General features: G+C 37.3%; 1 protein-coding gene across 1 annotated transcript; it reads right to left on the minus strand.

Moving 5' to 3' along the window:
- Positions 1-1,054: 1,054 nt before the first annotated feature.
- LOC117971671 (docking protein 2-like) lies at positions 1,055-22,475 on the minus strand. Its single transcript, XM_034919855.2, has 5 exons — positions 22,273-22,475; positions 13,054-13,329; positions 10,222-10,336; positions 5,488-5,660; positions 1,055-2,908 (listed from the first exon to the last, which is right to left on the minus strand). Exons 1-5 carry the CDS (start codon positions 22,330-22,332, stop codon positions 1,934-1,936), a joined length of 1,599 nt encoding a protein of 532 aa, XP_034775746.2. The 5' UTR covers positions 22,333-22,475; the 3' UTR covers positions 1,055-1,933.
- Between the last annotated feature and the right edge of the window lie 414 nt (positions 22,476-22,889).

A 22,889-nucleotide genomic window follows, 5' to 3' on the forward strand; every position in this document is an offset into this window, starting at 1 on the left:
CACACAATAACAAGAATGTCTTTTATGTAAAAAAAATTGACATGCTAGTATATCAAAAGCTCTGTAGCCAGCACACATAGTGCGTTGATAAATGAACAAAGAGTTCTCACAACTTCATTCACCAACTGCCAGGTTGACAATAATTTGCATGTCGGTTTGCTTTCCAACCACCTTATTATTTATTTAATCAGGATATGAAGCACTGAAAGGCTATCAAGCCACTCCACCATTGATTAATGACGCTGTTAATATATGCGTGTAACGTACTTAATAAGCGCTCGTTTATTTTTTATAAATCTTTCTAATTTACGCGAAATTCCAATTCCAATTAATCAAATGCCTGCAGCTTTAGTAAACTCTGAGGGATGAACACAAGATTGTGGCTCTATAATTTAAAAAGGGCTGTAAAATCATTTTATTTGGATAAGCTATGACTGCATTAATACAGGTTTGATGTCTTAAAGTAAGTGAGAAGTATAGTAAAACTTTAAAAGGGTCTTATGAATCACTACCGTAGGCTTTGATTGCACTGCCCAGCACGCATTAAATTCCACGCTGTGTACTTTCTTGAAAAAGCCATATTTAAGCTTTCAAATTATAATTTCGCTGACTGAGGGCAGGAGCATTGTAGCTATGAAATTTCACAACTGAAGATACATATGGTTTATGATTCATTTTTCAATTCAATTGTCAGTAAGGGGCAGATTTACAGTATGAAGTGGCACAATGGAAGAGATTAAGATCACAGTAGTAGGCTGCAATGGTCTACTGCACCTGTATTGAAGAAATCAAGTTGACAATTGCCGGAATAACATTCTGGTCTCAAGAACCACTGAGCTGAAAAGCGACAGATCTTAATAGCCCTTGGGTGGATTATTTACTCACCTATTAATATTCTAACATGCATTAATAAAATATGGTAAATGGGATCAGAGAAACATTTCATTTGAAGGTAGCTGTTCTGAGATCCTCCCATGTTTAGATCATGAAAATCGACCCGGTCGTTAAGGAAAATCGCCCAGCAGACCACACAAGAACAGCAATCATAGCATGCTACTTTTTTATTGTTAAATTATTTGCATTTTCATACATTTTCAATAGTTATATACAGTTTAAATGTTAAAACACCTTTTGACTGTGCTGTCATTATCACACTCCAGCATGACAATTACATTTCACAGCAGAACTGAAAATAAATGTAATACTACATTTAGACAAACGTTTGCTCAGGTAGTCTTTCATTGCCTTATTTCATTTCATTTTCGGAGACTACTACATGTTACAGTACATTATTTTCTGTGGCCAAGAGGTTGCCTTGTATCCTTGTATATACTATGGCCTATATTTTCCATTGTGGGCAACTTGCAGGCAAATTGCCCACTCCATAGCAAATGTATGAAGTGGGCAACTTTCCCACAGTGGAAAACCAGGCCCTATATCTCTAGCCCATATCTCTTTTTTAAATAGTCATAATTAACATAAGTCTCATCTGGAATGGTAGGTTGTAACTGTGTAGGCTGTAATGACAATGGCCTGGCAATTTATATGCTATAACTAAGATGCATACTACACTTTCCTTATCAGATACTTTAAATCTGTTTTTTTTTGTGGGAAAACAGCAATAATGTTTGTGCTCCCTGTGAAGTTGTGTACTGTATGTATACATATAACTTTCAGACAGATATTGTTTCGGGAATCAAATAACTGGCTTATACATGTGATATAAAGAAGCAGCTTGTGTACAACAAATAGTTCACTTTCAAAACATAACTTATTTTTTGTTTTCACATTAAAAATTTGATGGAATTTGAGCGGTTAAAAGAAAATCCCTATTCAACAAACTCCACTCTTGGGACCAGCTCACCATTCCTCCAACCTCTGTTGAAATCAGTTTTCCATTAAGACCATTTTACTCTATATACAGATAATGATCTCACTCTGTGCTTTTCTTGGCCATAAGCTTCACCATGACATTATCGTATGTGGTATCTAGACTCTCATCCTCCCTTATGTCGCAATCTTCACAGTACTCATCTTCACAAAAAGCCTTCTTGGGCGGCTTAGGAACTGCATAGTCATCGATGTGTGGGTTATACGGGTATTCATGGCCAGAAGGATCTGCAGTACCCTGGAGTTTCCAAGCATGGCCTCGTACCTCCTCAGGATCATCGTACAGAGAGGTTGCAGCTGCAGCCAGTGCACACCCTTCTGGCTCATCGTAGATGTGTTCCACTTTATAAGTTGAGCCCTTCCGTCTTGACTGCACTGCTCTTTCATCTATGGAGTCGTACAGTGGATCGGTGACTTGGATGTGAGTTGAAATGGATGGCTCCTCTTTTTCAAAAGATGCCTCGTCTAGGCTGGGCAGGGAAAATGCGCCAAAGCCGGAGGCCATCAGATTCTTGGCAATGGTGTCAAACGGGACCGCGTATTCGCAGTCTGGGTTTTTCAGATCTGCATGCTTTTTCTCTGCTGCTTTGTCTTTTGGTTGGTCCACCACCATCCTGGAAATCTGGGAATAGGCCAGGTCTGAAGACAACGGAAGGCTTGGATTGTTCTTGACTGGTGCTTTCCTTGGTTTAGGGTCAAGAGTTAAGCTCTTCACTCCTGAAGGCAAGGTCTCGCTTGACATTTCACTCCCCCTGGCCCTGTTAGGAATCTGAGATTCAAACGTTGGCTGGCCTACTGTGCTGTAGAAGCCACTGTCCCCCACCGGAGGAGGCCTAGGGGGTGGTGGGAGGTCTCCTTCAGATGAAGCACAGTGCCAGTTGGGATCTGTTATGCTCGTTTTCTGCACGTCAATGGCAGATTCGATGGCTTGGAAAATGCTGTTCCCCTGTTTGGTTTCAAATTCAAAGTTGCCTTCTCCGGAAACGCACCTGCGTCCTGCTTCGAAGGAGAACGTCACCTGCGAATCAACAGAGTTAATTAGGGGTTAATCCCTTCTATATGCCATGATTTAAATACATTTGCTTTAAAAATCCATCAAAAATAAATTTATCCGCAGCAAAAGGACATGAAATATGTGTATTGATTATCAGTGTAATTCTATTAACAGTGTGGTGCTGGCTCACTTGCTACAATATATACTTTATGTGTGTGTTATATTCCACCTTCTACAATCATTAGGGCTGTATGTCTTCCTATATGTGTTGCTAGCCTTTTTGTCTGCCTGTGCTGCTCTTTTGGACAACATAGACACATGACAAGTTCCCCTGACGATATCTTCAATGGCAATTGACAACAATGGCATTGTAATGGTTCCGCCCTGCCTGACAGGAGTAAGTTGAATAATGTGTGTTAAGTGAATGGAGAAGAGGTTTTATAATGTGCTCCTCCAAAGCTGGTCCTGATCATTTACAGCACAAGCTGCAATGTGCATGAACATAGGAGACATTGGGAACACCACTGCGCATGAAGACTGGGACTATGACGGGACTGTTGAGCCCGTCGAAGCACACCTTGTGCCAGAACACCACGTGCTCCATCAAAGGTGATCTTACATCATCTACAGTAAATGTCTTTTGAATGATCCCGGGGTTTTAGATGTCACTACATTAGTTTGACTATTATAATTGCTAATCTTCACATCTTTTACAATAGCCAGGAACCCTGTTACAAGGGGAGTGGTTCAGCGGTTCGTTTGTGAGTCTGGCTTTCTACTGTACTTCACTTGGTAAGCCCCTTATAAAAGTCTACCACTATTTTTGCATGGTATTTTTGCAGTTTTACCATGTTTTCCCTATGATTATACTGTGCATTTACCATAGTTTACCCTGGTGTGCCATGTTTCTTAGTATGCCTTACCATGCCTAACTATTCTTTACAGTGCTTTACCATGCTTTCACTATGTTTTATTGCACTTTGCTATGCTTTTACCACCGGGAACACCCTGCATCTATTTGTGCAGTCTCATCTTACTGTGCTAAGTTTGAAGCAGTGACTTGGGTATATTTATAAACTGGAATGAAACCCCCTCCTATCTGTCTTTCTGGTAACCTGCAGAGCTTCATTGTTTTAATGTATCCTCATAGCTCATGTAAATGAGTTCTGTGATCAGGGATAAAGGATGACTGCCCCTTTCTGTACTTTCTTAAGTGCAATAACACCCTTTTTGTAGCGAGATGACCAGAGCTGGACACAGTATTCAAAGTAAGATGTAACCTGTTGCATTAGATAAAGAATGCGTAGCGGTCTTCAGAGAGCACAGTATCTGCACGTGGAAAATTAAGCTGTATCCTGTTAGACTGTAGAGTTATCACTTCTGCTAAAAATAAACTAGTGTGTTCAACAAGAGTGGAAAATATATTTCAAATGGGTGTCATAACTGTCCAGACAGGAAGGACTAGTGCTAAGATTGTAAGACTGTACATATTGCATGTGAATGAACGCCAACACAGTCAAGTAATAGGCGAGGCAACATCTTTATATTGGGCTTTGAAATGACTGTATTAGAAAAAATTCTCAAATGAAAGGGGGACGCAACTTAACAGAGAGGAGGAAAGAAACATCACAGTATACTTTAAGCTATTAGTAAAAACTTTTTATATTGGTCACAGCAGCAAACCTTAAAATAATAAATGCACTGCAGTAAAATGATATGAAATTGATATACAGAGGATACTGAATGATCTTAAGTCGTTACTGGGACATCCTTCTGTGGCGAATAAAAAACGTACACCACAAACCATCATTTAATTTTCTGTTTATACGACAAGTATATTTTTAAAATAAATAGCAATGCATGTTTTAATTCAATTAATTCAGGGATTTTTTAACCATGCAGATCTTTACTTTCATTGTGAACAGACTATGCTTCGATGCGGATTAATTTCGAACCCTGTTTTTGGCCTCTTTGCAAATGTCTTTTTAAAACCTTGAACTCAGTCTTGTCAATTTGCAGCCTCAGTAACTGGCATTTCTTGACTAAACTCGATCTCAAGGAAATTGGAGTCCAAATCAAAACAACAATAAAAATTTGAAATTACAAAATTCATCTCGGTGACAGTATTAAGTGGAATAACAAAAATGTATCCCACGCTAGATATACCCACGCTTGTCGTATAAAGTCAAACAAAGTCAAAACAAGCGCTTTTCAGCTGTGTTTCAGTCCCCCTGTTTTGATATTAAACCATAGCACAGAGCAGGTGAGGCCAATATAAAAGGTTAAAAAGCCTCAAAGCCTTATAGAGACTATTTACATCTTTAAAATGAGTGCAAAGAGAAAATGATCTCAATGTTAGAGCTTTGAATTAGATCTCAGAGGCGGAACTCAAAATGCAAAGTAAAGCGGTATGTGAAGTTTTAACCAGAGTGGCACAATGCTGGTCCTTGAGGGCCGGAGTCCTCTTGTCTTTGTTCAACCTGTACCCTAAATTACTGAGACTAACCTCTTTCCAGATTTAATAAGTTCATTATTTAAAGATATCTATAAACCTGTAGGACTGAATTTGTGCACCTCTGCTTTATGCTGCTTAAAATATTTACCTTGTCCCGTCCGAATCTCCTTAAAAACCTGTAGGGCCACATGAACATGGCTTCTCCCGATTTCTTGTCTCGGAGAACCAGGCTGTCATCTTCTGCATTCAGGATGTATGTCCCGCGTAGTCGGCATCTTTCCGTTGCATCAGTCTTTCGTACAGACACTACAAACTCCTTCGCTGATTACAACAAAAAAAACAATTTCAATAAATTACTTTTAAGAAACGTAATAAATCTGAAATAAATCAGCCATTCAAATTCATGTGAACTTCAGGTCACTTTGTGATTGGTGTTTCCATCTGCCAAGCTTGACACAACAGCAGCATGAAGTGACTGCAACCATATCATAACCTAGCCTAAGAAAACAATGCCATGCGTTCTACTATATCTTCTCAAGAGCCTAATTATAAAGTTGTCAGTGTTGATTAATCTATAAAAAAAGTTTTAATTAATTGCTACTTCAACTAAAATTGATGTATCATTTAACAAGAAATATTTATCTGTCCCTAACGTAGTGATAAAAACAAAGAAATCAACGCTGAACTCCCCTCTATCTTTGTTTGCTTTAGATGTTATCAATTGCATTTTGGGACAGCATTTCTGTTAAGAGGTTTTTGACACACATGGCTGATTATACAATAGAGTTTGGTTGTTTATTTCTACAATGACAGGCAGGGTACATTGTTAAACTGCTGGTTTGTCTTTGCAGGCTAGTGTCTACCATGGGCTTGGCTGAGATAACTTAACAAACTCCCTCTCATCTGACCTGAGCCAGATGACAGAGGTTGTGCATTAGCCCACTGTCTTATACTGTTTCCTGTATTCTTTTGGAACATGCGTTTGCAACTGTAGTCCAATATCCCTTATATATATGTGGTGCAATGTTCCGTGGCAAAACCATATTAGTTACTGGAATGTTTGGAAGCTTCAGAGCAAATCCCCTTTTCTCTAATAAATCCGCTGTATGCATTTTTTTCATTTACCCTGACAGAAAACCCTTTTGGATATCCTTATTATTATTATTATTATTATTATTATTATTATTATTATTATTATTATTACTTATTTCTTAGCAGACGCCCTTATCCAGGGTAACTGACAATTGTTACAAGATATCACATTATTTTTTTTACATACAATTACATTATTTTTTTACATACAATTACCCATTTATACAGCTGGGTTTTTACTGGAGCAATCTAGGTAAAGTACCTTGCTCAAGGGTACAGCAGCAGTGTCCCCCACCTGGGATCGAACCCACGACCCTCTGGTCAAGAGTCCAGAGCCCTAACCACTACTCCACACTGCTGCCATTATGATACTAGTTTTCCATCACCAGAAAACCCAGCACAACCAAATGATTGCATTGCCAATATGACTGGGTTCACACAATTGCATTGTATCAAAATATGAAGCCACTGTGGTACCATTCTACCAGGTGCTCACACCATCGTAGCTACCTTTGTGCAAACATTGCCATTGCAGTCTTACTACGCTGCACTGAAGATCAGTACGGAAAGCAAGGTTTGTCACAGCTGCGTAAATAATAGCGCTTGAAAACAGTTAAATCGTTTACCTGGAGTCTTTTCTTTTTGAATAAATGCAGCTGCTAAATTTGATACCATCTAGAGCCCTTCCACAAAAACAGCACCCAATTTCCTTCCTGCAAGGCTGAGCACTATATTAGTACTCCCCTGTGCAGAAAATAGATTCAATAACTTCCGTATGTGGTTTATGTCTCTGCTACTGTGTTTGAGTTACAAACAGGTGCAAACAAAAAGAAATGAAACCACAATATAACTTTGAGATGTGAATCGGTTCTGGTTCCCCCTTTGTTTTCTAGTTGCCTTTTTGTTTCATATACACCTAGCTGAACAAATGCAATCTGATCTCCAAAATGGTTTTGCATTACGTACAATAGGCCTTTCCCGCAGCAACTATAAATACTCTTTTTGCACAAAGAAATAAAAATACCCAAGTGTGGCAAAGTGCCCCGCCCCTGTGTGCATTTGTGTGTTCTGTGTTGTATGTTGCGTGTGTTAATGTTGGTGTATAGTCATTGGTACACGGGATATAAACGGGTCTGTGTTTCACGTGTATTTAAAAAGTGTAGATTTGTATTTAGGCACGAGGAGGGCACAAATCACTTCACGTGCTGGTTAAATGTAATATGTGAGCACGGGGTTGCACAGAATTAATTCACGTGCTGGGATTCAAGTGAATAATTAATTAGTAATTGAATCCCAGCACAACAGTATAAATAGGCACATTTTTAGTCAGTCAGGGTTGGGTGTTCGGTGAGTGGAGAACGGGAGAGAGAGGAGTAACGTAAATATAAGTAAATAGTTAGAGTATCTGCTCACCGTGTTTGTTTGTCTGTGTAGTCCGTTTTGTTTGTCTTTTTATTTTGGCGTGTAGTGCCGTGTGCTGTTTTGTTTTGTCTGTTCAAACCTTTTATTTGTTAATAAACGCTGAGTGCAGCCATTGCACTCAGCTCATCACAACCACTGTCTGTGTCTGTGTATTCCTTTCTGGTCTGACGCCACCCACTCTGGCCGTCTTTGTGACACCAAGTCACTTATTTATAAAGTAATAACAAAGGCAAGTCTCTAATAACATGCAACCTAGTCTTCACCAAGTATGCAAACATTTCTGCTAGTGCCTTCAACACAGTTGTCGACTTCACTTACTTGCTTTTGGTATATGCATAGATTCCAGATATATGTCAATCATTTAGTGGTTTAAGTTCTATTGATGCATTGTCAAATGACTGAGACGATTATCTTTAAAGTAGACAAAGAGAGTTTATCTTTTGCATACACGTCTGAAGGCTGCTTTAGTGCTTTCAGATTCTATATAGAAATAAACAGTACAGGCTTAACCATGCATAAACCTACACTCTACAGAATATGCATACATACATTTTTAGGAAGAGTTTAAATATGCTGCAGAAGCAGTCAAAATTTATGATAATTTGCTGGGTGCTGAGACGTGCAGGAAATAATAGTGTGTGTGAAAACTATTATTATTCTACGGTCAGTTACAGGGCTTAACTGTGGTAATAGCTCTCACAGCCACAGAACAGGAACATAACTGAGCCACATAACTTGTTTCCATTACGTAGAATCTTAAGAACTAGAATAAGCTGACCTAGTTTGAAGCACGGTCAGAAGGGTGTCATGAAACTGTCAAGAATTGATTTCAATAAAAAAAAATGGAAAGCAAAGCATTATATTGTACTGTAGCATTTTGACTGTCATTACTGTACTAAAATGTTGTTGAGCATGTCTTTGTTCTAGCACTTAACAGTGCAGGCCCTACTTTCCCCTGTGTTGATATTATATATTAGACACTGACGGATTTGATTTATTTAGGTCAAAAACTCATTCAACAATCCCACTGAAGTAGACACCTCTTTTTCAACTGTCACTGTATGCAGAAGCATACATTTTCAGGTTTTAATCTTCAAAAGTTCTTGTAGGACTAGGGGTTTGTCCTTTACCACGTGTTTCAATGCACTTTCCATATGTTTTATTTACAATCGTACACCACAGTAAAATTCTAAAATACAATGTCATTTTCTCACTAAAATGTATTAAGAAAACACACACACCCAAGTAAGTCAGGAATCCTCTTTTCAGGTTTATTATTCTGCCAGATTTAATAAAGAAAAAGAGAAGAGGATTTGGAGACTATTTTTTTTACCTTATCTCCTTGGTTTCATGAAATATTTAATGAAATTCAATTGAGATGTGCCTCCAGATATATAGCTTAATAACCACAGTGGCTACGTGGAAGATAGCGCCTCGCATTTTAATTTCCACTTACTTTATTATCTTCCGATCAAGTGTGCAAGTACCATCTGCTATTCGCTCAAGCAGGGGCGATAAGCAGTGACAGGTGAAATCTGCCCACATGGATTTCCCTTCTCTATATCTAATAAGAAGGAAGCCATCTGGATGAAAATCTCCCAGTTTGTATTATTTTATTTGGGTGTACATAAGAAGGAGAGAGGCATTGGTGTGAGCTACATAAGATGCAAAGGGTGACATATTTCTAAAGAGTTTTACCATACGGCAGTGCTGGGCTGACTTTGATGCATTTAATTTGTTTTATAAAAAATAACCCCCTCTAAAGCTGTCAATGCCTATTGTGTTGTCTCCGACTATCCCACCCTAGCGACTATCTTTTTAATATTGTGGTCCAGGAACACGTGCAAAAGTATGAGCCACAGGTAGAATGGTACCATAGTAGTTACATTTCCATACATATAGATGGAAAGTATGCAGATACATTTGTAAAGATAAAAGTGAAATCGCAAATAGAGAAAATAGACATTCAGTCATAAGAAACTCGTTGTGCAAAACTAGCAACCTTGTTCATGGTATATTTTGTCAGAAATGTAACAAAAATAAAATATGTACGAGCGACAGGTACAACATATAAAGAATACAGAATCACTTATGAAACATAAGAATAAAAAAAGGATATGAACCAACACTTTACAAAAAATGAACAATAACCTACAATTTGTAGTTTTAGAAGAAATAAATTAGATCATGTACAATAGCGGCTTCACCTAATTGGGTTATCCTTGGTAATTATTGTAACGCTCCACCTTTGAGGGTATTACACCTCCACTGTTTGTTTTCAATCATACCGAAATGTTGAGAAGTTCTTTTGAGCAAAAACCTATAGCTATATAGAAATATAGATGTATTAATATTCTTGTTTCCTTACCACTTCCTCTAGTGCTGTAGAGGGAGTTTTCCTCCATCGCCACAGCAGACTGTCCCTTAAATGATCTCTGTACACTGCCCCTCTTGCAAGCCAAAGGCTGCTCAGTCCAGTTCATCTAATTGATAGAAAAATGACCCACAAATTAATGCTGCGTGGTCACCACAATGGCAATACATTGAAACAAATACACCACTGTGTCAGATCATTGCAGGTGTCCTTAAGTATATGAAGAGTAAATTGCATAGGTTTACAAAGCAGTTACATACCACGAGCACTGTCTTTTCATTGTGCCCAGAATCCTACCCATTATAAATTGTGGCAGGGCCGAGCCCTGCTTGTAAATAGTGTTTGGTTTGTGTGTTGGTGGTGGTGGTTGCCAGAGATGGGGTTATTTCCTACCCCTGCCAAAAACATGTAAGAATGTGGCTGGAGCCTTTATTGAATAATTGATTATTAATTATCCATATGGGATATAAGGGGAGGAAATCCTTTGTTTGGGAGTGTTTTGAAAAGAGATAAGTTTTTGTAGCAGTCTGGGAGAGGTTTTAGAACTGCATGGAGAGAAAGTAAGAAGGAAAAAAAACTTTAAAGCCAGACCTGCATGATGCCTGTTTTCCTTATTGTTTATTTTGGCCACTGAGCTGTTTTTGATTGACTGTTTGTGACTTGTTTTGTTTAATCTTTTTATTTTACTCTTCGAGCAGTGTTTTTCATTTATTTTTGTTTAATAAATGCGCGTCCCAGCGCTTAAACCCGCAGCCACTGTCTCTGAGTCTCTCTAACCCTTTGCCATCCTGTCACATAAACACAATGGATTTCAAACACGAAATCACCTGGGAGTGGAAAATCTGCCTGGTCTGTGCACTTTTATCAAATCTGCCCCAGAGGCAGAAATCTGATTTACAAAAAGCATTCTGTGTGAGTCACCCAGTGATCCTGATACAATAGCACACTCTTATGGATAGGCTCCCATTCCTAGTGTGTAGAGGTGCGTACTATTGAGAAACCATCTGTATCACTGTGGTCGCATTCTATGAAAAATATATCGGAAATATACTGAAAATATATTTGATTAATTTTCAGTTTTAGTAATGTATTTTTGGGATCAGATATTAAATATATCTATGAGTTATATTATGGAAGATATACTTGCAAGGCATATTTATGCCACCATTAGTGTTAAAAGTACACTATATTTAAAAAATCATCTTTGATGCATTTGTGAGCAGGTGGTAATTATTTAATTCCAGTTATGTGGGTGTGATGTTTGCAACTTCTTTCACAATTCTGCCTTGTAACTCAGCAAAAGGTTTTACATGCACTGACGTCAGGACAGACGACCCCACAATAATGAATCCAACGGGGTCAAGTCCGGTGAGCGAGGAGCCTGCACACAGGGCCTCTGCTACACATCCAATGACCTGGCAATGGGTTTCTATAGGTACGTAATTTGTTTTGGTTTTTTCTTAATATTGTGTGTTGTTTATGAATCACCCTGTATCTATTTCGGAAATATATCCATTATTTGTAAGTGAAGTCATTAGAACAAGAGCATGTCATCTTTTGCAAGACTTGTAATGAAGTGGCTTAAACAGTTGGCAGAGAGACAGTTTCAGGGGTGAATATATCAAACGCCTGGAAGCATTGTTAATACAGAACTATTTAATACATTTCACACTCATTTTTTGGCTTCAGAAAAGTCAATTGAATCACAGCTAATATCATTATTTACGTGGTTTCTGCTCAGTGAATTATTGTATGAACATTTTAAAAATGCCTATCCACATATTTCACATGATTATACTATGCATTTACCATAGTGTACCCTGGTTTCCAATGTTTATTAATATGCATTACCACACCTCGCTATTCTTTACAGTGCATACGTATGCTTTACCATACTTTCACTATGCTTTATTGCATTTTGCTATGCTTTTACTATGGGAAACTTTTATAGCAGACATATTTTTGAGAACCACTTCTCCTATTGTGATGAATTAAGATCTCAGGGTATATGAAGGTATAGTATAATAGTTTATCTATTTTATCATGTCACTGATGGCTCTAATTTTGAATTAAAAGCTGTTGCAAGGGATGTCACTGACATGCTTGTTTCCTAAGTACTGTGGCAGCAATAAACGATATGGCTGCTATCACAGCACCAATCAGAATGTGTGTCAGAGATTTTATGCCACTGTTCTTTCGTTGGTGTTTTAGGTGCTGAAATATCACTGGCCACTTGGGGGTTGGGTTTAATTGTCAAATATTGGTTCTATTCCTTCAATTATTCATAGCCATTTGTTTTGCACCAACTAACCACTACCTCCAGTCTTTAATGATGCCTAAGTTTATTACAAAACTAGAACCAAACATACAATTCTATTTAACATTAGTGTGCAATGTTCATGCTTTCTAACTAGGAGTTTATTTGCAACTGGGGAAATGCTTTTGTCGCACTTAACCAAACTCTGTGTGTCTTACCACACACCATTTCCAAAATCCTTCCACCACAGCACTTTTTAAACCCAACAGGAATGGTAAATGTAACGTATCATCTATGTTATAGCTATAAAAGTGGATTTTTTATCACACTGAAAATCTGCAAAAATCAGGTTGCATGGGAAATGTTAAACTATCTTTCAAACTATACAGGAGATTGCACCTTGAAACCCAGATACTGTTGTCTACCACAAAAAAGGAAGAGCTATATTTATTAGTGTGATTGCTGAGGTGTGGTGAAATGGTCAATAAAAATGCCTTTGCTTTTTCTGAGAAAGTGTTTTTGTCATGTTAGTTGATACAAAAATTAGTTATTTTTTTTTAAATACATACTGGAAAAGCTACTTCACAGAGAGTCTGTGTCCATTCTTCAACCTCTGAGCTCTCCGCTGCAAACACAAACAGTTTCTCTGTTGTTTCCACAAGAAAAGGGATGGATTCTTTTGGGCATCCATCCATCTTTACATCCGTCACTCGGATACAGTCACTCAGTTTGATCACTTTCTTATTCTCCTGTTTGCGAAGATTCTTGTCGAACTCAAAGAACTCCATGCGAGAAATGGAGCAGGTGCTTTCTCCGTAAACAATCGACCACATTTTTTTCCATTTCTGTGTAAAAATAAGAATGATAATGAAGTCAGCGAGGCTGTATTTAAAATCTGAAGTGTTCTGCGTTTAATTTAACACTTAAAATCATGGAGTAATTATGTGGTGTCTACTCCATGGTTTGTGTACCCTACCTATCTAGAAAGCAAACCTGGTTGACAGTCAAGTTTGTTCACATTTGTTGGTGAAACCTGCTTGCACCCTTTTGCTTCTTCATGCAGCAGTTGGAGGTTATAAAAGACATAATCAAGCTTTGTTATAACTGTGACCAGGACGTACAATTCATATCGCCCGATGCCCAAGACAGAACAAGATTTGTGTGAGAGACAACAAGTTTTGCCGTTAATACTTTCCTGTTGGACAAATAGTTTTTATTTATTTATTTGTCTTCTGTTCATTCTGTTACTAGAAAAACTGAATTGCGGAAGTCTAGCACCTCCACACACAAACATTTTAAAAGTGTTTACGCCCCATCCCTATCACTTCTGATTGGCTACCTGTGGAAAAAGCTGATCTTCTATTGGTTACAAAGACACACATAAATGGCTGTCAAGAGAGCCTCTGGCAAAGCACAGACTAATATTTTATTATTATTATTATTATTTATTTCTTAGCAGACGCCCTTGTCCAGGGCGACTTACAGTGGTAAACAAAAATACATTTTAAGAATCACAGTACAAGTATTAATACAATTAAGAGCAAGATCAAATACAATGACTTCGGTTCTAGCAAGTACAAGTATACGACAAAATATGATTCAATAATGGAGCAGATAACAGTGTCATTGATAGTTAGTCATTGATCAGGATATAATTAAGTACAAAATACTACAGATTAAATAACATGTGACAGATTACAGTACTCTAAAGTACAGGATTAAATGCAGTAAAATAGGGAGCAGATCAGAGCAAGGAAAGCACATTAAGGAAGAGTGATAAAGTGTCCAGAGGGAAAAGAGGAGTTCTACAGGTGCTGTCTGAAGAGGGGAGTCTTGAGGAGGCACCGGAAGGTGGTCAGGGACTGAGCCGTCCTGACATCTGTAGGAAGGTCATTCTACCACTGCGGGGGAGGGTGGAGAAGAAGCGGGCTCTAGAGGCAGGGGAGCGTAGAGGAGGTACAGCCAGTCTTCTAGTGGCTAATTTCAACAAGGTATTATTTATGTTTTTTGTAAATTAGCAAATAAGTTGTACTGCTTCCAATACATGAACCTGACATTTAAATGAAGCAATCTAGTAAAGTTACACAAAAGAAAACACCACAGTCGCTAAGGTATTAGCAGATTTGAAAAAATCGTGTTGTGTAATTTATCAAATTATTTCTGAGTCTACTAAGGGTCAAGCGTGTACTTGCTGGGATGTTTCAACAGATGTGGCAAAAAACGGAATTCATTTTTTTGTTTCGATTTGAGTGCTGTTAACCTCGTTTGCCATTTACCACATTTAGCATAAAATTATATACATGAAATGCTTATATATATGAGATTATCTGAACAATATTTTATTATTTTAAAATACATAAGAAAGTTTACAAACGAGAGGAGGCCATTCAGCCCATCTTGCTCGTTTGGTTGTTAGTAGCTTATTGATCCCAGAATCTCATCAAGCAGCTTCTTGAAGGATCCCAGGGTGTCAGCTTCAACAACATTACTGGGGAGTTGGTTCCAGACCCTCACAATTCTCTGTGTAAAAAAGTGCCTCCTATTTTCTGTTCTGAATGCCCCTTTATCTAATCTCCATTTATGACCCCTGGTCCTTGTTTCTTTTTTCAAGTCAAAGAAGTCCCCCGGGTTGACATTGTCTATACCTTTTAGGATTTTGAATGTTTGAATCAGATCGCCGCGTAGTCTTCTTTGTTCAAGACTGAATAGATTCAATTCTTTTAGCCTGTCTGCATACGACATGCCTTTTAAACCTGGGATAATTCTGGTTGCTCTTCTTTGCACTCTTTCTAGAGCAGCAATATCCTTTTTGTAACGAGGTGACCAGAACTGAACACAATATTCTAGGTGAGGTCTTACTAATGCATTGTAGAGTTTTAACATTACTTCCCTTGATTTAAATTCAACACTTCTCACAATATATCCAAGCATCTTGTTAGCCTTTTTTATAGCTTCCCCACATTGTCTAGATGAAGACATTTCTGAGTCAACATAAACTCCTAGGTCTTTTTCATAGTTCCCTTCTTCAATTTCACTATCTCCCATATGATATTTATAATGCACATTTTTATTGCCCGCATGCAATACTTTACACTTTTCTCTATTAAATTTCATTTGCCATGTGTCTGCCCAATTTTGAATGCTGTCTAGATCATTTTGAATGACCTTTGCTGCTTCAACAGTGTCTGCCACTCCTCCTATTTTTGTGTCGTCTGCAAATTTAACGAGTTTGCTTACTATATCAGAGTCTAAATCATTAATGTAGATTAGGAATAGCAGAGGACCTAATACTGATCCCTGTGGTACTCCACTGGTTACCTCACTCCATTTCGAGGTTTCTCCTCTAATCAGTACTTTCTGTTTTCTACCTGTTAACCACTCCCTAATCCATGTGCATGCATTTCCTTGAATCCCTACTGCGTTCAGTTTGAGAATTAATCTTTTATGCGGGACTTTGTCAAAAGCTTTCTGGAAATCTAAATAAACCATGTTGTATGCTTTGCAGTTATCCATTTTCAATGTTGCATTCTCAAAAAAATCAAGTAGGTTAGTTAGACATGATCTCCCTTTCCTAAAACCATGCTGGCTGTCTCCCAGGATATTGTTACCATATAGGTAATTTTCCATTTTGGATCTTATTATAGTTTCCATAAGTTTACATATAATAGAAGTCAGGCTTATTGGTCTGTAGTTACCTGGTTCGGTTTTGTCTCCCTTTTTGTGGATTGGTATTACATTTGCTATTTTCCAGTCTGTTGGTACAACCCCTGTGTCAAGAGACTGTTGCATGATCTTGGTTAGCGGTTTGTAAATAACTTCTTTCATTTCTTTGAGTACTATTGGGAGGATCTCATCCGGCCCAGGGGATTTGTTTATTTTAAGAGCTCCTAGTCCCTTTAACACTTCTGCCTCTGTTATGCTAAAGTTATTTAAAACTGGATAGGAACAGGTCGACATGTGGGGCATGTTGTCCGTGTCCTCCTTTGTAAAAACCTGTGAAAAGTAATCATTTAATATATTTGCTATTTAAAATACAATATAGACTGTCAATCTCACTGCAATGTGTTTATGTATTAATTCATTTATGTATTTATTTTTCAGTGAGAGTAATGCAGGATAAGACTGTTATCTCCCAAAACAAAAAAATGGGTATGAAACCACGGTCACCCTGCTGCAGCAGTGTTCCAGTTAGCCATCATGGGGACAAGAGATTAGATGAGGAAAAATAGCTGTAAAATGTTGTACACTGTTTTAAAGAAAATAAGTACCGATGTATTATAGAAATAAACAAAAGAAAAAACATATTTTTTCTTTGCAGAATTTGATGGCGCCTACTGTAAATACTGCGTGCATTTTGGTAAAAAATACAGTAGAAATGCAGAGAAACTTGACCCGTTCTACACAAGTCCTTTAAAAATCTGGGGTTCAGCAGGAAAGAGACCCCGAGACCCAAGCTGCTTTTGTGCATGTTTAATACTAAATAATGAACAAAATAGACACAAGGGCCAAAACAAACAGTTATACAAAAAACAACAGAAAACTCTTTTCCTACACAGTGGTTTTAGACCTAGCTGCTGCTTCCATTTTAACACGGCTTCACAACTCCCCTAAACACCAATGATAATTCTCACTTTATCAACAGCACCGCAAAAACACCTTCAACAACGCTAACTCTAAAAACTCACACCCCATGATCACCCTTTTTATACACCTGTGGCTGTTCAATTTACGGCTCCAGCCACATTCCTATGCGTTTTGACAGGGAAGAATTTAACCCTGCCACACTGCCACAAGCAGTGAAAGAACATCAAGACAAACCAGAATTCCACAAAGCAGCAGTAATAGTTGGCAATGATTTCGATTCTGTGATGCAACAAACTAAAGTGCCTGTACATCAGGAGTTGAATTCAGCTTATAGAGAAAGTGTGGAAAAAACCAGACAGAAGCTATTTTTATATCAGAATAACTCCAAGATATTATAGTTGTACTCTTAGTATTACATTTACTGGCAAATGTGTTCCAAGCTGCACTGAAAGGAACCTTTTCTTAAAGTATGTTATACATTTCTTGAGGTGAGGCAGGAACCTTTTGTGTATCTTGAAGAATTTAGTGAACCCATCAAGTTACAAGGCTACATCCGCCCCTGTTAATCACTAATTGATTGATTGTGTTCACTGTTAAATAAAACCAAAATCCTACAAGTCATAGTCTACTATTTTGTGTGTGTTTTGTGAGATTGGGAGGGGCAAGTAGATTTTTAAGAAGGATAAGTAGATTTTTCTAGCATTTTGTCCCTTGGACAACAAGTTTTTTTCAAAGATTGCACACCCCTGTATGACATTAAAACAGTATTATATCTGCGTTTGCTGTGTGTGTTATACTGATTTTATAAATAATAATATAAATACATTTTTACAGCATTATCGGACAGCACACCTTCACATGCACGGCAATATCTCTTACTCAGCTAAAACAGAGCTTGAATTTGTCATTTAAAAACTCCTACTGAAGTAAATATGTTGATGAGAGTTCACAGAGTAACAGAAATCCTTGCATATTAGGCATTGTAACTGATTAAGTGATTTATAGTTTATTCCTGGATTGATGAAAATATATTTTATATTTATTTCGTTTTGCAGCAGTGGAGTCATTTTTTGTCGCACCCTATTGATTTTATCAGCGTGACTTTCCAAAAACAGTTTCCCCAAACCATTTTTTCAATTTATTCCCATCTCTTAGTTAAACAATTCAGTACGATCAACAGTAAAAAAGAAAAAGAAACTTACGGACGTACGGGACTAAAGGTTGAAGGGTGAATTTGAAACCAGAAAGAAAAACAGCGGTTAAAAACGTTGCCCCATCGGTGCTGCCTTTTTTTGGCCTAGAGATAAAGCAAGGTTGCTAGGTTACTCAGGGGTTCTTGTCTGCAAGGCCTTAGAGCCAAATGTCATCTGTGCCTTTGTTTCTTACTTTCTTAGTGTTCCTTTAACCATAACCTTTCGTTTATACAGCCTGGTCGTTGTTCCTTTCTTACGGCTCTGCTTCTAGAACACATTTTAAACTATTGTATATACACCATGGAGGATACAGTACTGTATAACGTGCATCGTGTTAACATAGCTTACAATGCTATCAATGATTTCAGTTTGAATTATTGTTATGTACATGTGTAGTTATCCTTCTCACTGTATCGATTTTAATATTGTAGTTGTCCTTGTATTGGTGCTCCAATATAACTGGGGATCATATTACATTAATTCTTACATCAACCAAGGACAAGAATACATGGTCTACAAAATGCCACATGAGTTGAATAAGCTACCATACAAACCGGAGATCTTACAAATGATTGGGTTGTTTATTGGAGTATCATAATAGAGGAAGAAGAAATGCTGCTGTAATATATTTAGGGTTGTGGTGGATAATGTGAAATGCCATTTTGCTGATGTTTTAATTTGTATTTCCTGTTTTTTTTTTCTTTTATGCTTGTAGAAAAAAAAGAAAATATCAACATTACAACAACAGTATTTAAACAAAAACAAGCTAATTACACTGGTAGTGCCGTGTAATCACAATGTTATTACATATGATTAAGGCATTTTTTTAACTCACTGACTTCAGTTGACACCAGTAGTTGATAACATGCCCTTCATAGAAAAATAATTGTCTGCAGCTCTTTCCTGTAGCATTGCCCTTGAACCTTTAGCTCTATGGGAAATAAGGCATAACTTTCTGATTTTCTACATGAATAAAACAGGTGATTTTTTTGCATAGACATGTATGTGAGAACTAGAGAAGCTGACACAAATGATTTGTGTTATCCATGTAGAACGCTTTCACATCTCAGCTGAGTTATGCTGTTTCTCCACAGAATGGAGATTAATGCCAGGTTGCAGAGGTAAGTTTCTTGTACAATGCAGCAAAAGTTTTATTGTAATACTAAACAGGAGCACAACAACCATTTAATTAATGTATTACTCCAGTTGTTTTCAACCTTTTATTATTTAAACTGTACCCCTTCTGTCTGGAGATTTCAGCTCAAGTACCCCTTTACAATTTTGGTTCTACTGAATGGTACCACAGCTGCAATAAAAGGCAGAATAATCTGATTAACTGACAAACTGCTGGTTTAGGACAGAATACCAAACTGTCATACTAAAAACTCTAAATTACAAGTCTTTGGATGCTCAGAATCAAAAGACGGTATTGAGGAACCTCACTGGAAACACACATATTCGCTCTTTATTTGGCAAAGTTATTATAAATAATCCCAAATAGTCTACATTGTAAATGTTTATCACGTTACTATTTACTTCCCATCTCAGCATAACTGTGTGTCCCATTTAAAAAAAAAACTGTATTATTATTTATTTCTTAGCAGATGCCTTTATCCAGGGTGACTTACAATTGTTACAAGATATCACATTATTTTTACATACAATTACATTTTTTTTTTTTTACACATTATTTTTACATACAATTACCCATTTATACAGTTGGGTTTTTACTGGAGCAATCTAGGTACTAGGTACTGTACCCTTGCTCAAGGGTACAGCAGCAGTGTCCCCCACCTGGGATTGAACCCACAACCCTCTGGTCAAGAGTCCAGAGACCTAACCACTACTCTGCACTGCTGCCCATATTAATCCATCATAAAATAAAATCACACTATTAACTGACACTGCAAATGGAAAATTGTTCCTTAATCCACAGTCAATGCATTCTACAGCTTTATCAATAGGATTAGTCGATTTGTATGTTCTTTAGAATGTTACATACAGTAAAAAGATAACAAATGGAAAAATATCATCTAGGCTACTGTTACTCCAGGATCCAGTTTAGCCTGCGGGGAAGCGTGATTGTTTAGTAAGTGTCTGTTCCACCCACAGTGAGTCATTCTTACTGATGCACAACGTAAACAGTTACACATGTTGTTGTTTGTGCTGTAGGCTATGCAATGCTAAAGAACAAACCAATCTGAGATATACAGTCATAAAAACAGTTTTACAAATGTAAACATGTAGTCCACGATCAATGTCTAATTAAACCAGACAGTTGTTTTGCGCACCAGAATGATTGCTTAACTCTTCTAGCATTCTACAGTACCAGGGAATCCACACTGGATTGCAAAACAAGGTTGCTACAAGCCATCGGGTTGCTACAATCCAGTGCTTGGTGTGGAAAGAGTGCACACTTTATGAATAGAGTGCCCATGGCTATTATCATGTGGTTTTACATTGATTGCCATTAGTTAACTTTTTCTAATTGGTACCCCCCAATTAACTCGCCTGGCGCAACCTCCCCCCCCCCCCCCCCCATTAAAAATAATGATTTCATATGTAAATGATAAAATATATAAATGATTACAAATTATTGAAATAGATGTTATGTTATTGGATAGACTGAACATATGCCGAATTTAAAAAAAAAAAAAAAAAAAAACCTGACTGTTTCAAAATCAATCACCACCATTTCAGGCATATAATATAGTTATATAAAGACAATTATTTTTTTTTTTTTTTTTTTTTTTTCCTGCACCTTATATTCCTAATGCCTTAATGCACAAAACATGTAAAAATCAATAAACTTTGTTACTACATGTTTGTATTCACTACTACAGCTATGGCCAAACGTTTTGCATCACCTAGAATGTTAGGATTGATATAAAAAAGTCTATATGAACATCATTTAGATATTTTATTTCACATCATGTAATCAAAAACAAACTGCTAAATGATTGCAAAAGTCTACCGGAAGTCAGAATAACAATACAGTATTTCATATTAGATTTCGAAATGTCGTAGTTTAATACTGTATATGGAAAACTACAAAGCAGTATGTGAGTCGTTATGTTAACGTAACGTTATTCAGCAGGGTTCATTCGACTTTACAACGCGAAATTAGTTAATTCTATAAGGTAATGCAAAACCTTTGGCCATGGCTGTACACTTTTGTAAAGCCCAATAATCGAATGGGCCTTGCTCAGTCTTTAGACTGTGTTACTAGTTAACTTCCCAAATGAACTAAAACAGTTTCCAGACCAATAGATTTACTATTAGCATTCTGTGGAGAGTACAGCACTATTGGCTATTGACTACATTGAAAATGTATAATGTTTTCTACTCCAGCCCCAAATGATACATCGGCTGTCTTGTCTCAGTACACTGAGGTCAAACTACAAGAAACTTCAATGCATTCACCAGTTATCATCAAAAACCACTGCCAACTTGAATTTGACAAAAATTCTAACACAGAATTCACAATGTATTGTCTATTTTAGCAAACCTTCACATTTTTATTTGGAATCCATGCAGATTCAATTCAATTCAAGCATACTATTTACTTTAGATCTTAACAATCACAATAAGGCATCCAACCCAAAAATACATAAATACTGGATCCTAAAATATTAATTCACATCAAGAGACAGGTTTGTTACCTTCATTGGAACTACACATGTATTAAATGTTATATTGCATTCTATAACATCAACTATGAATAACTATGTTCGTGCAAATTCCAGAATAAAGTAATTACTATGTAACTACAGCTTAGTTTATCTACATTTCAAAGTGCTTCCAAAAAGCCTATAATTATATTTTAAAGGTACATGAATACTCCAGAGACTCCTGGAATTACAGTACATAGCAGTCAATTGAGTTTTTTGCACATTGTTTCCATATTTGAAACTTTCTTTCAAAGTCATTACATAGTTACAAACTAGGTCAGCGCCATTGCAGGTAGAGCACTTGAAGATAGTAGGACCATGATGACCGTGTCTTACTTACCTTCCCAAACCTCTGCTGCTGCAAATACAACATTCCCTGCTTCCTGATTGCCTCCTCCATGTCGAAACAGCTTGTACCACCTCTCCCTGTTTCATACCCTAGATAAGCAGTATGCTATGTGGTATCCGAAGATGACGCCTGACATTCTAACTTCCTGTCTCTCTCTCTCTCTCTCTCTCTCTCTCTCTCTCTCTCTCTCTCTCTCTCTCTCTCTCTCTCTCTCTCTCATGCTGTGGGTTAGGTTCATTGCTAATAAACTGGCCTAGTCTCAATACTTGTTTTACCAATCAACCAGATGCCAAATTGCTTCCGGTATATACTGCAACATTTATAGCGAAGCATCACAAGACCCAATGCTTAATCACTCCGTCCCACACATTGTCAAAACTAGTCAAAACACCCATATTGTGATGTGGTGACTGCACATTTCTTTGTTTTGCCTGCACTGGTAGTCTGTAATGCAGGAAACACATTACATTAGGTGTCTTTAAGTATTGTGTAATCACATAGTCATTACTTCGTGAATACATGTGTACTTACACATAATTACAATGTTATTATGCATAGTTACAAAGTACTTCTAGAATTTAGTATAGTACAAGTAGGTCCAGATATTA

This window comes from Acipenser ruthenus, chromosome 46 (assembly GCF_902713425.1).
Source record: "Acipenser ruthenus chromosome 46, fAciRut3.2 maternal haplotype, whole genome shotgun sequence".
Taxonomy (NCBI): Eukaryota; Metazoa; Chordata; class Actinopteri; order Acipenseriformes; family Acipenseridae; genus Acipenser; species Acipenser ruthenus.

Bases quoted from the DNA above. Each gene is read 5' to 3' on its own strand.
- LOC117971671 (XM_034919855.2), bottom strand. From the start codon at position 22,332: ATGGAGGAGGCAATCAGGAAGCAGGGAATGTTGTATTTGCAGCAGCAG. The intron at 13,330-22,272 runs GTAAGTAAGACA...ATTTTTACACAG, and splicing joins AGCAGCAGAGGTTTGGGAAG to AAATGGAAAAAAATGTGGTC. The intron at 2,909-5,487 runs GTAAATATTTTA...GTTGATTCGCAG, and splicing joins GGAGATTCGGACGGGACAAG to GTGACGTTCTCCTTCGAAGC.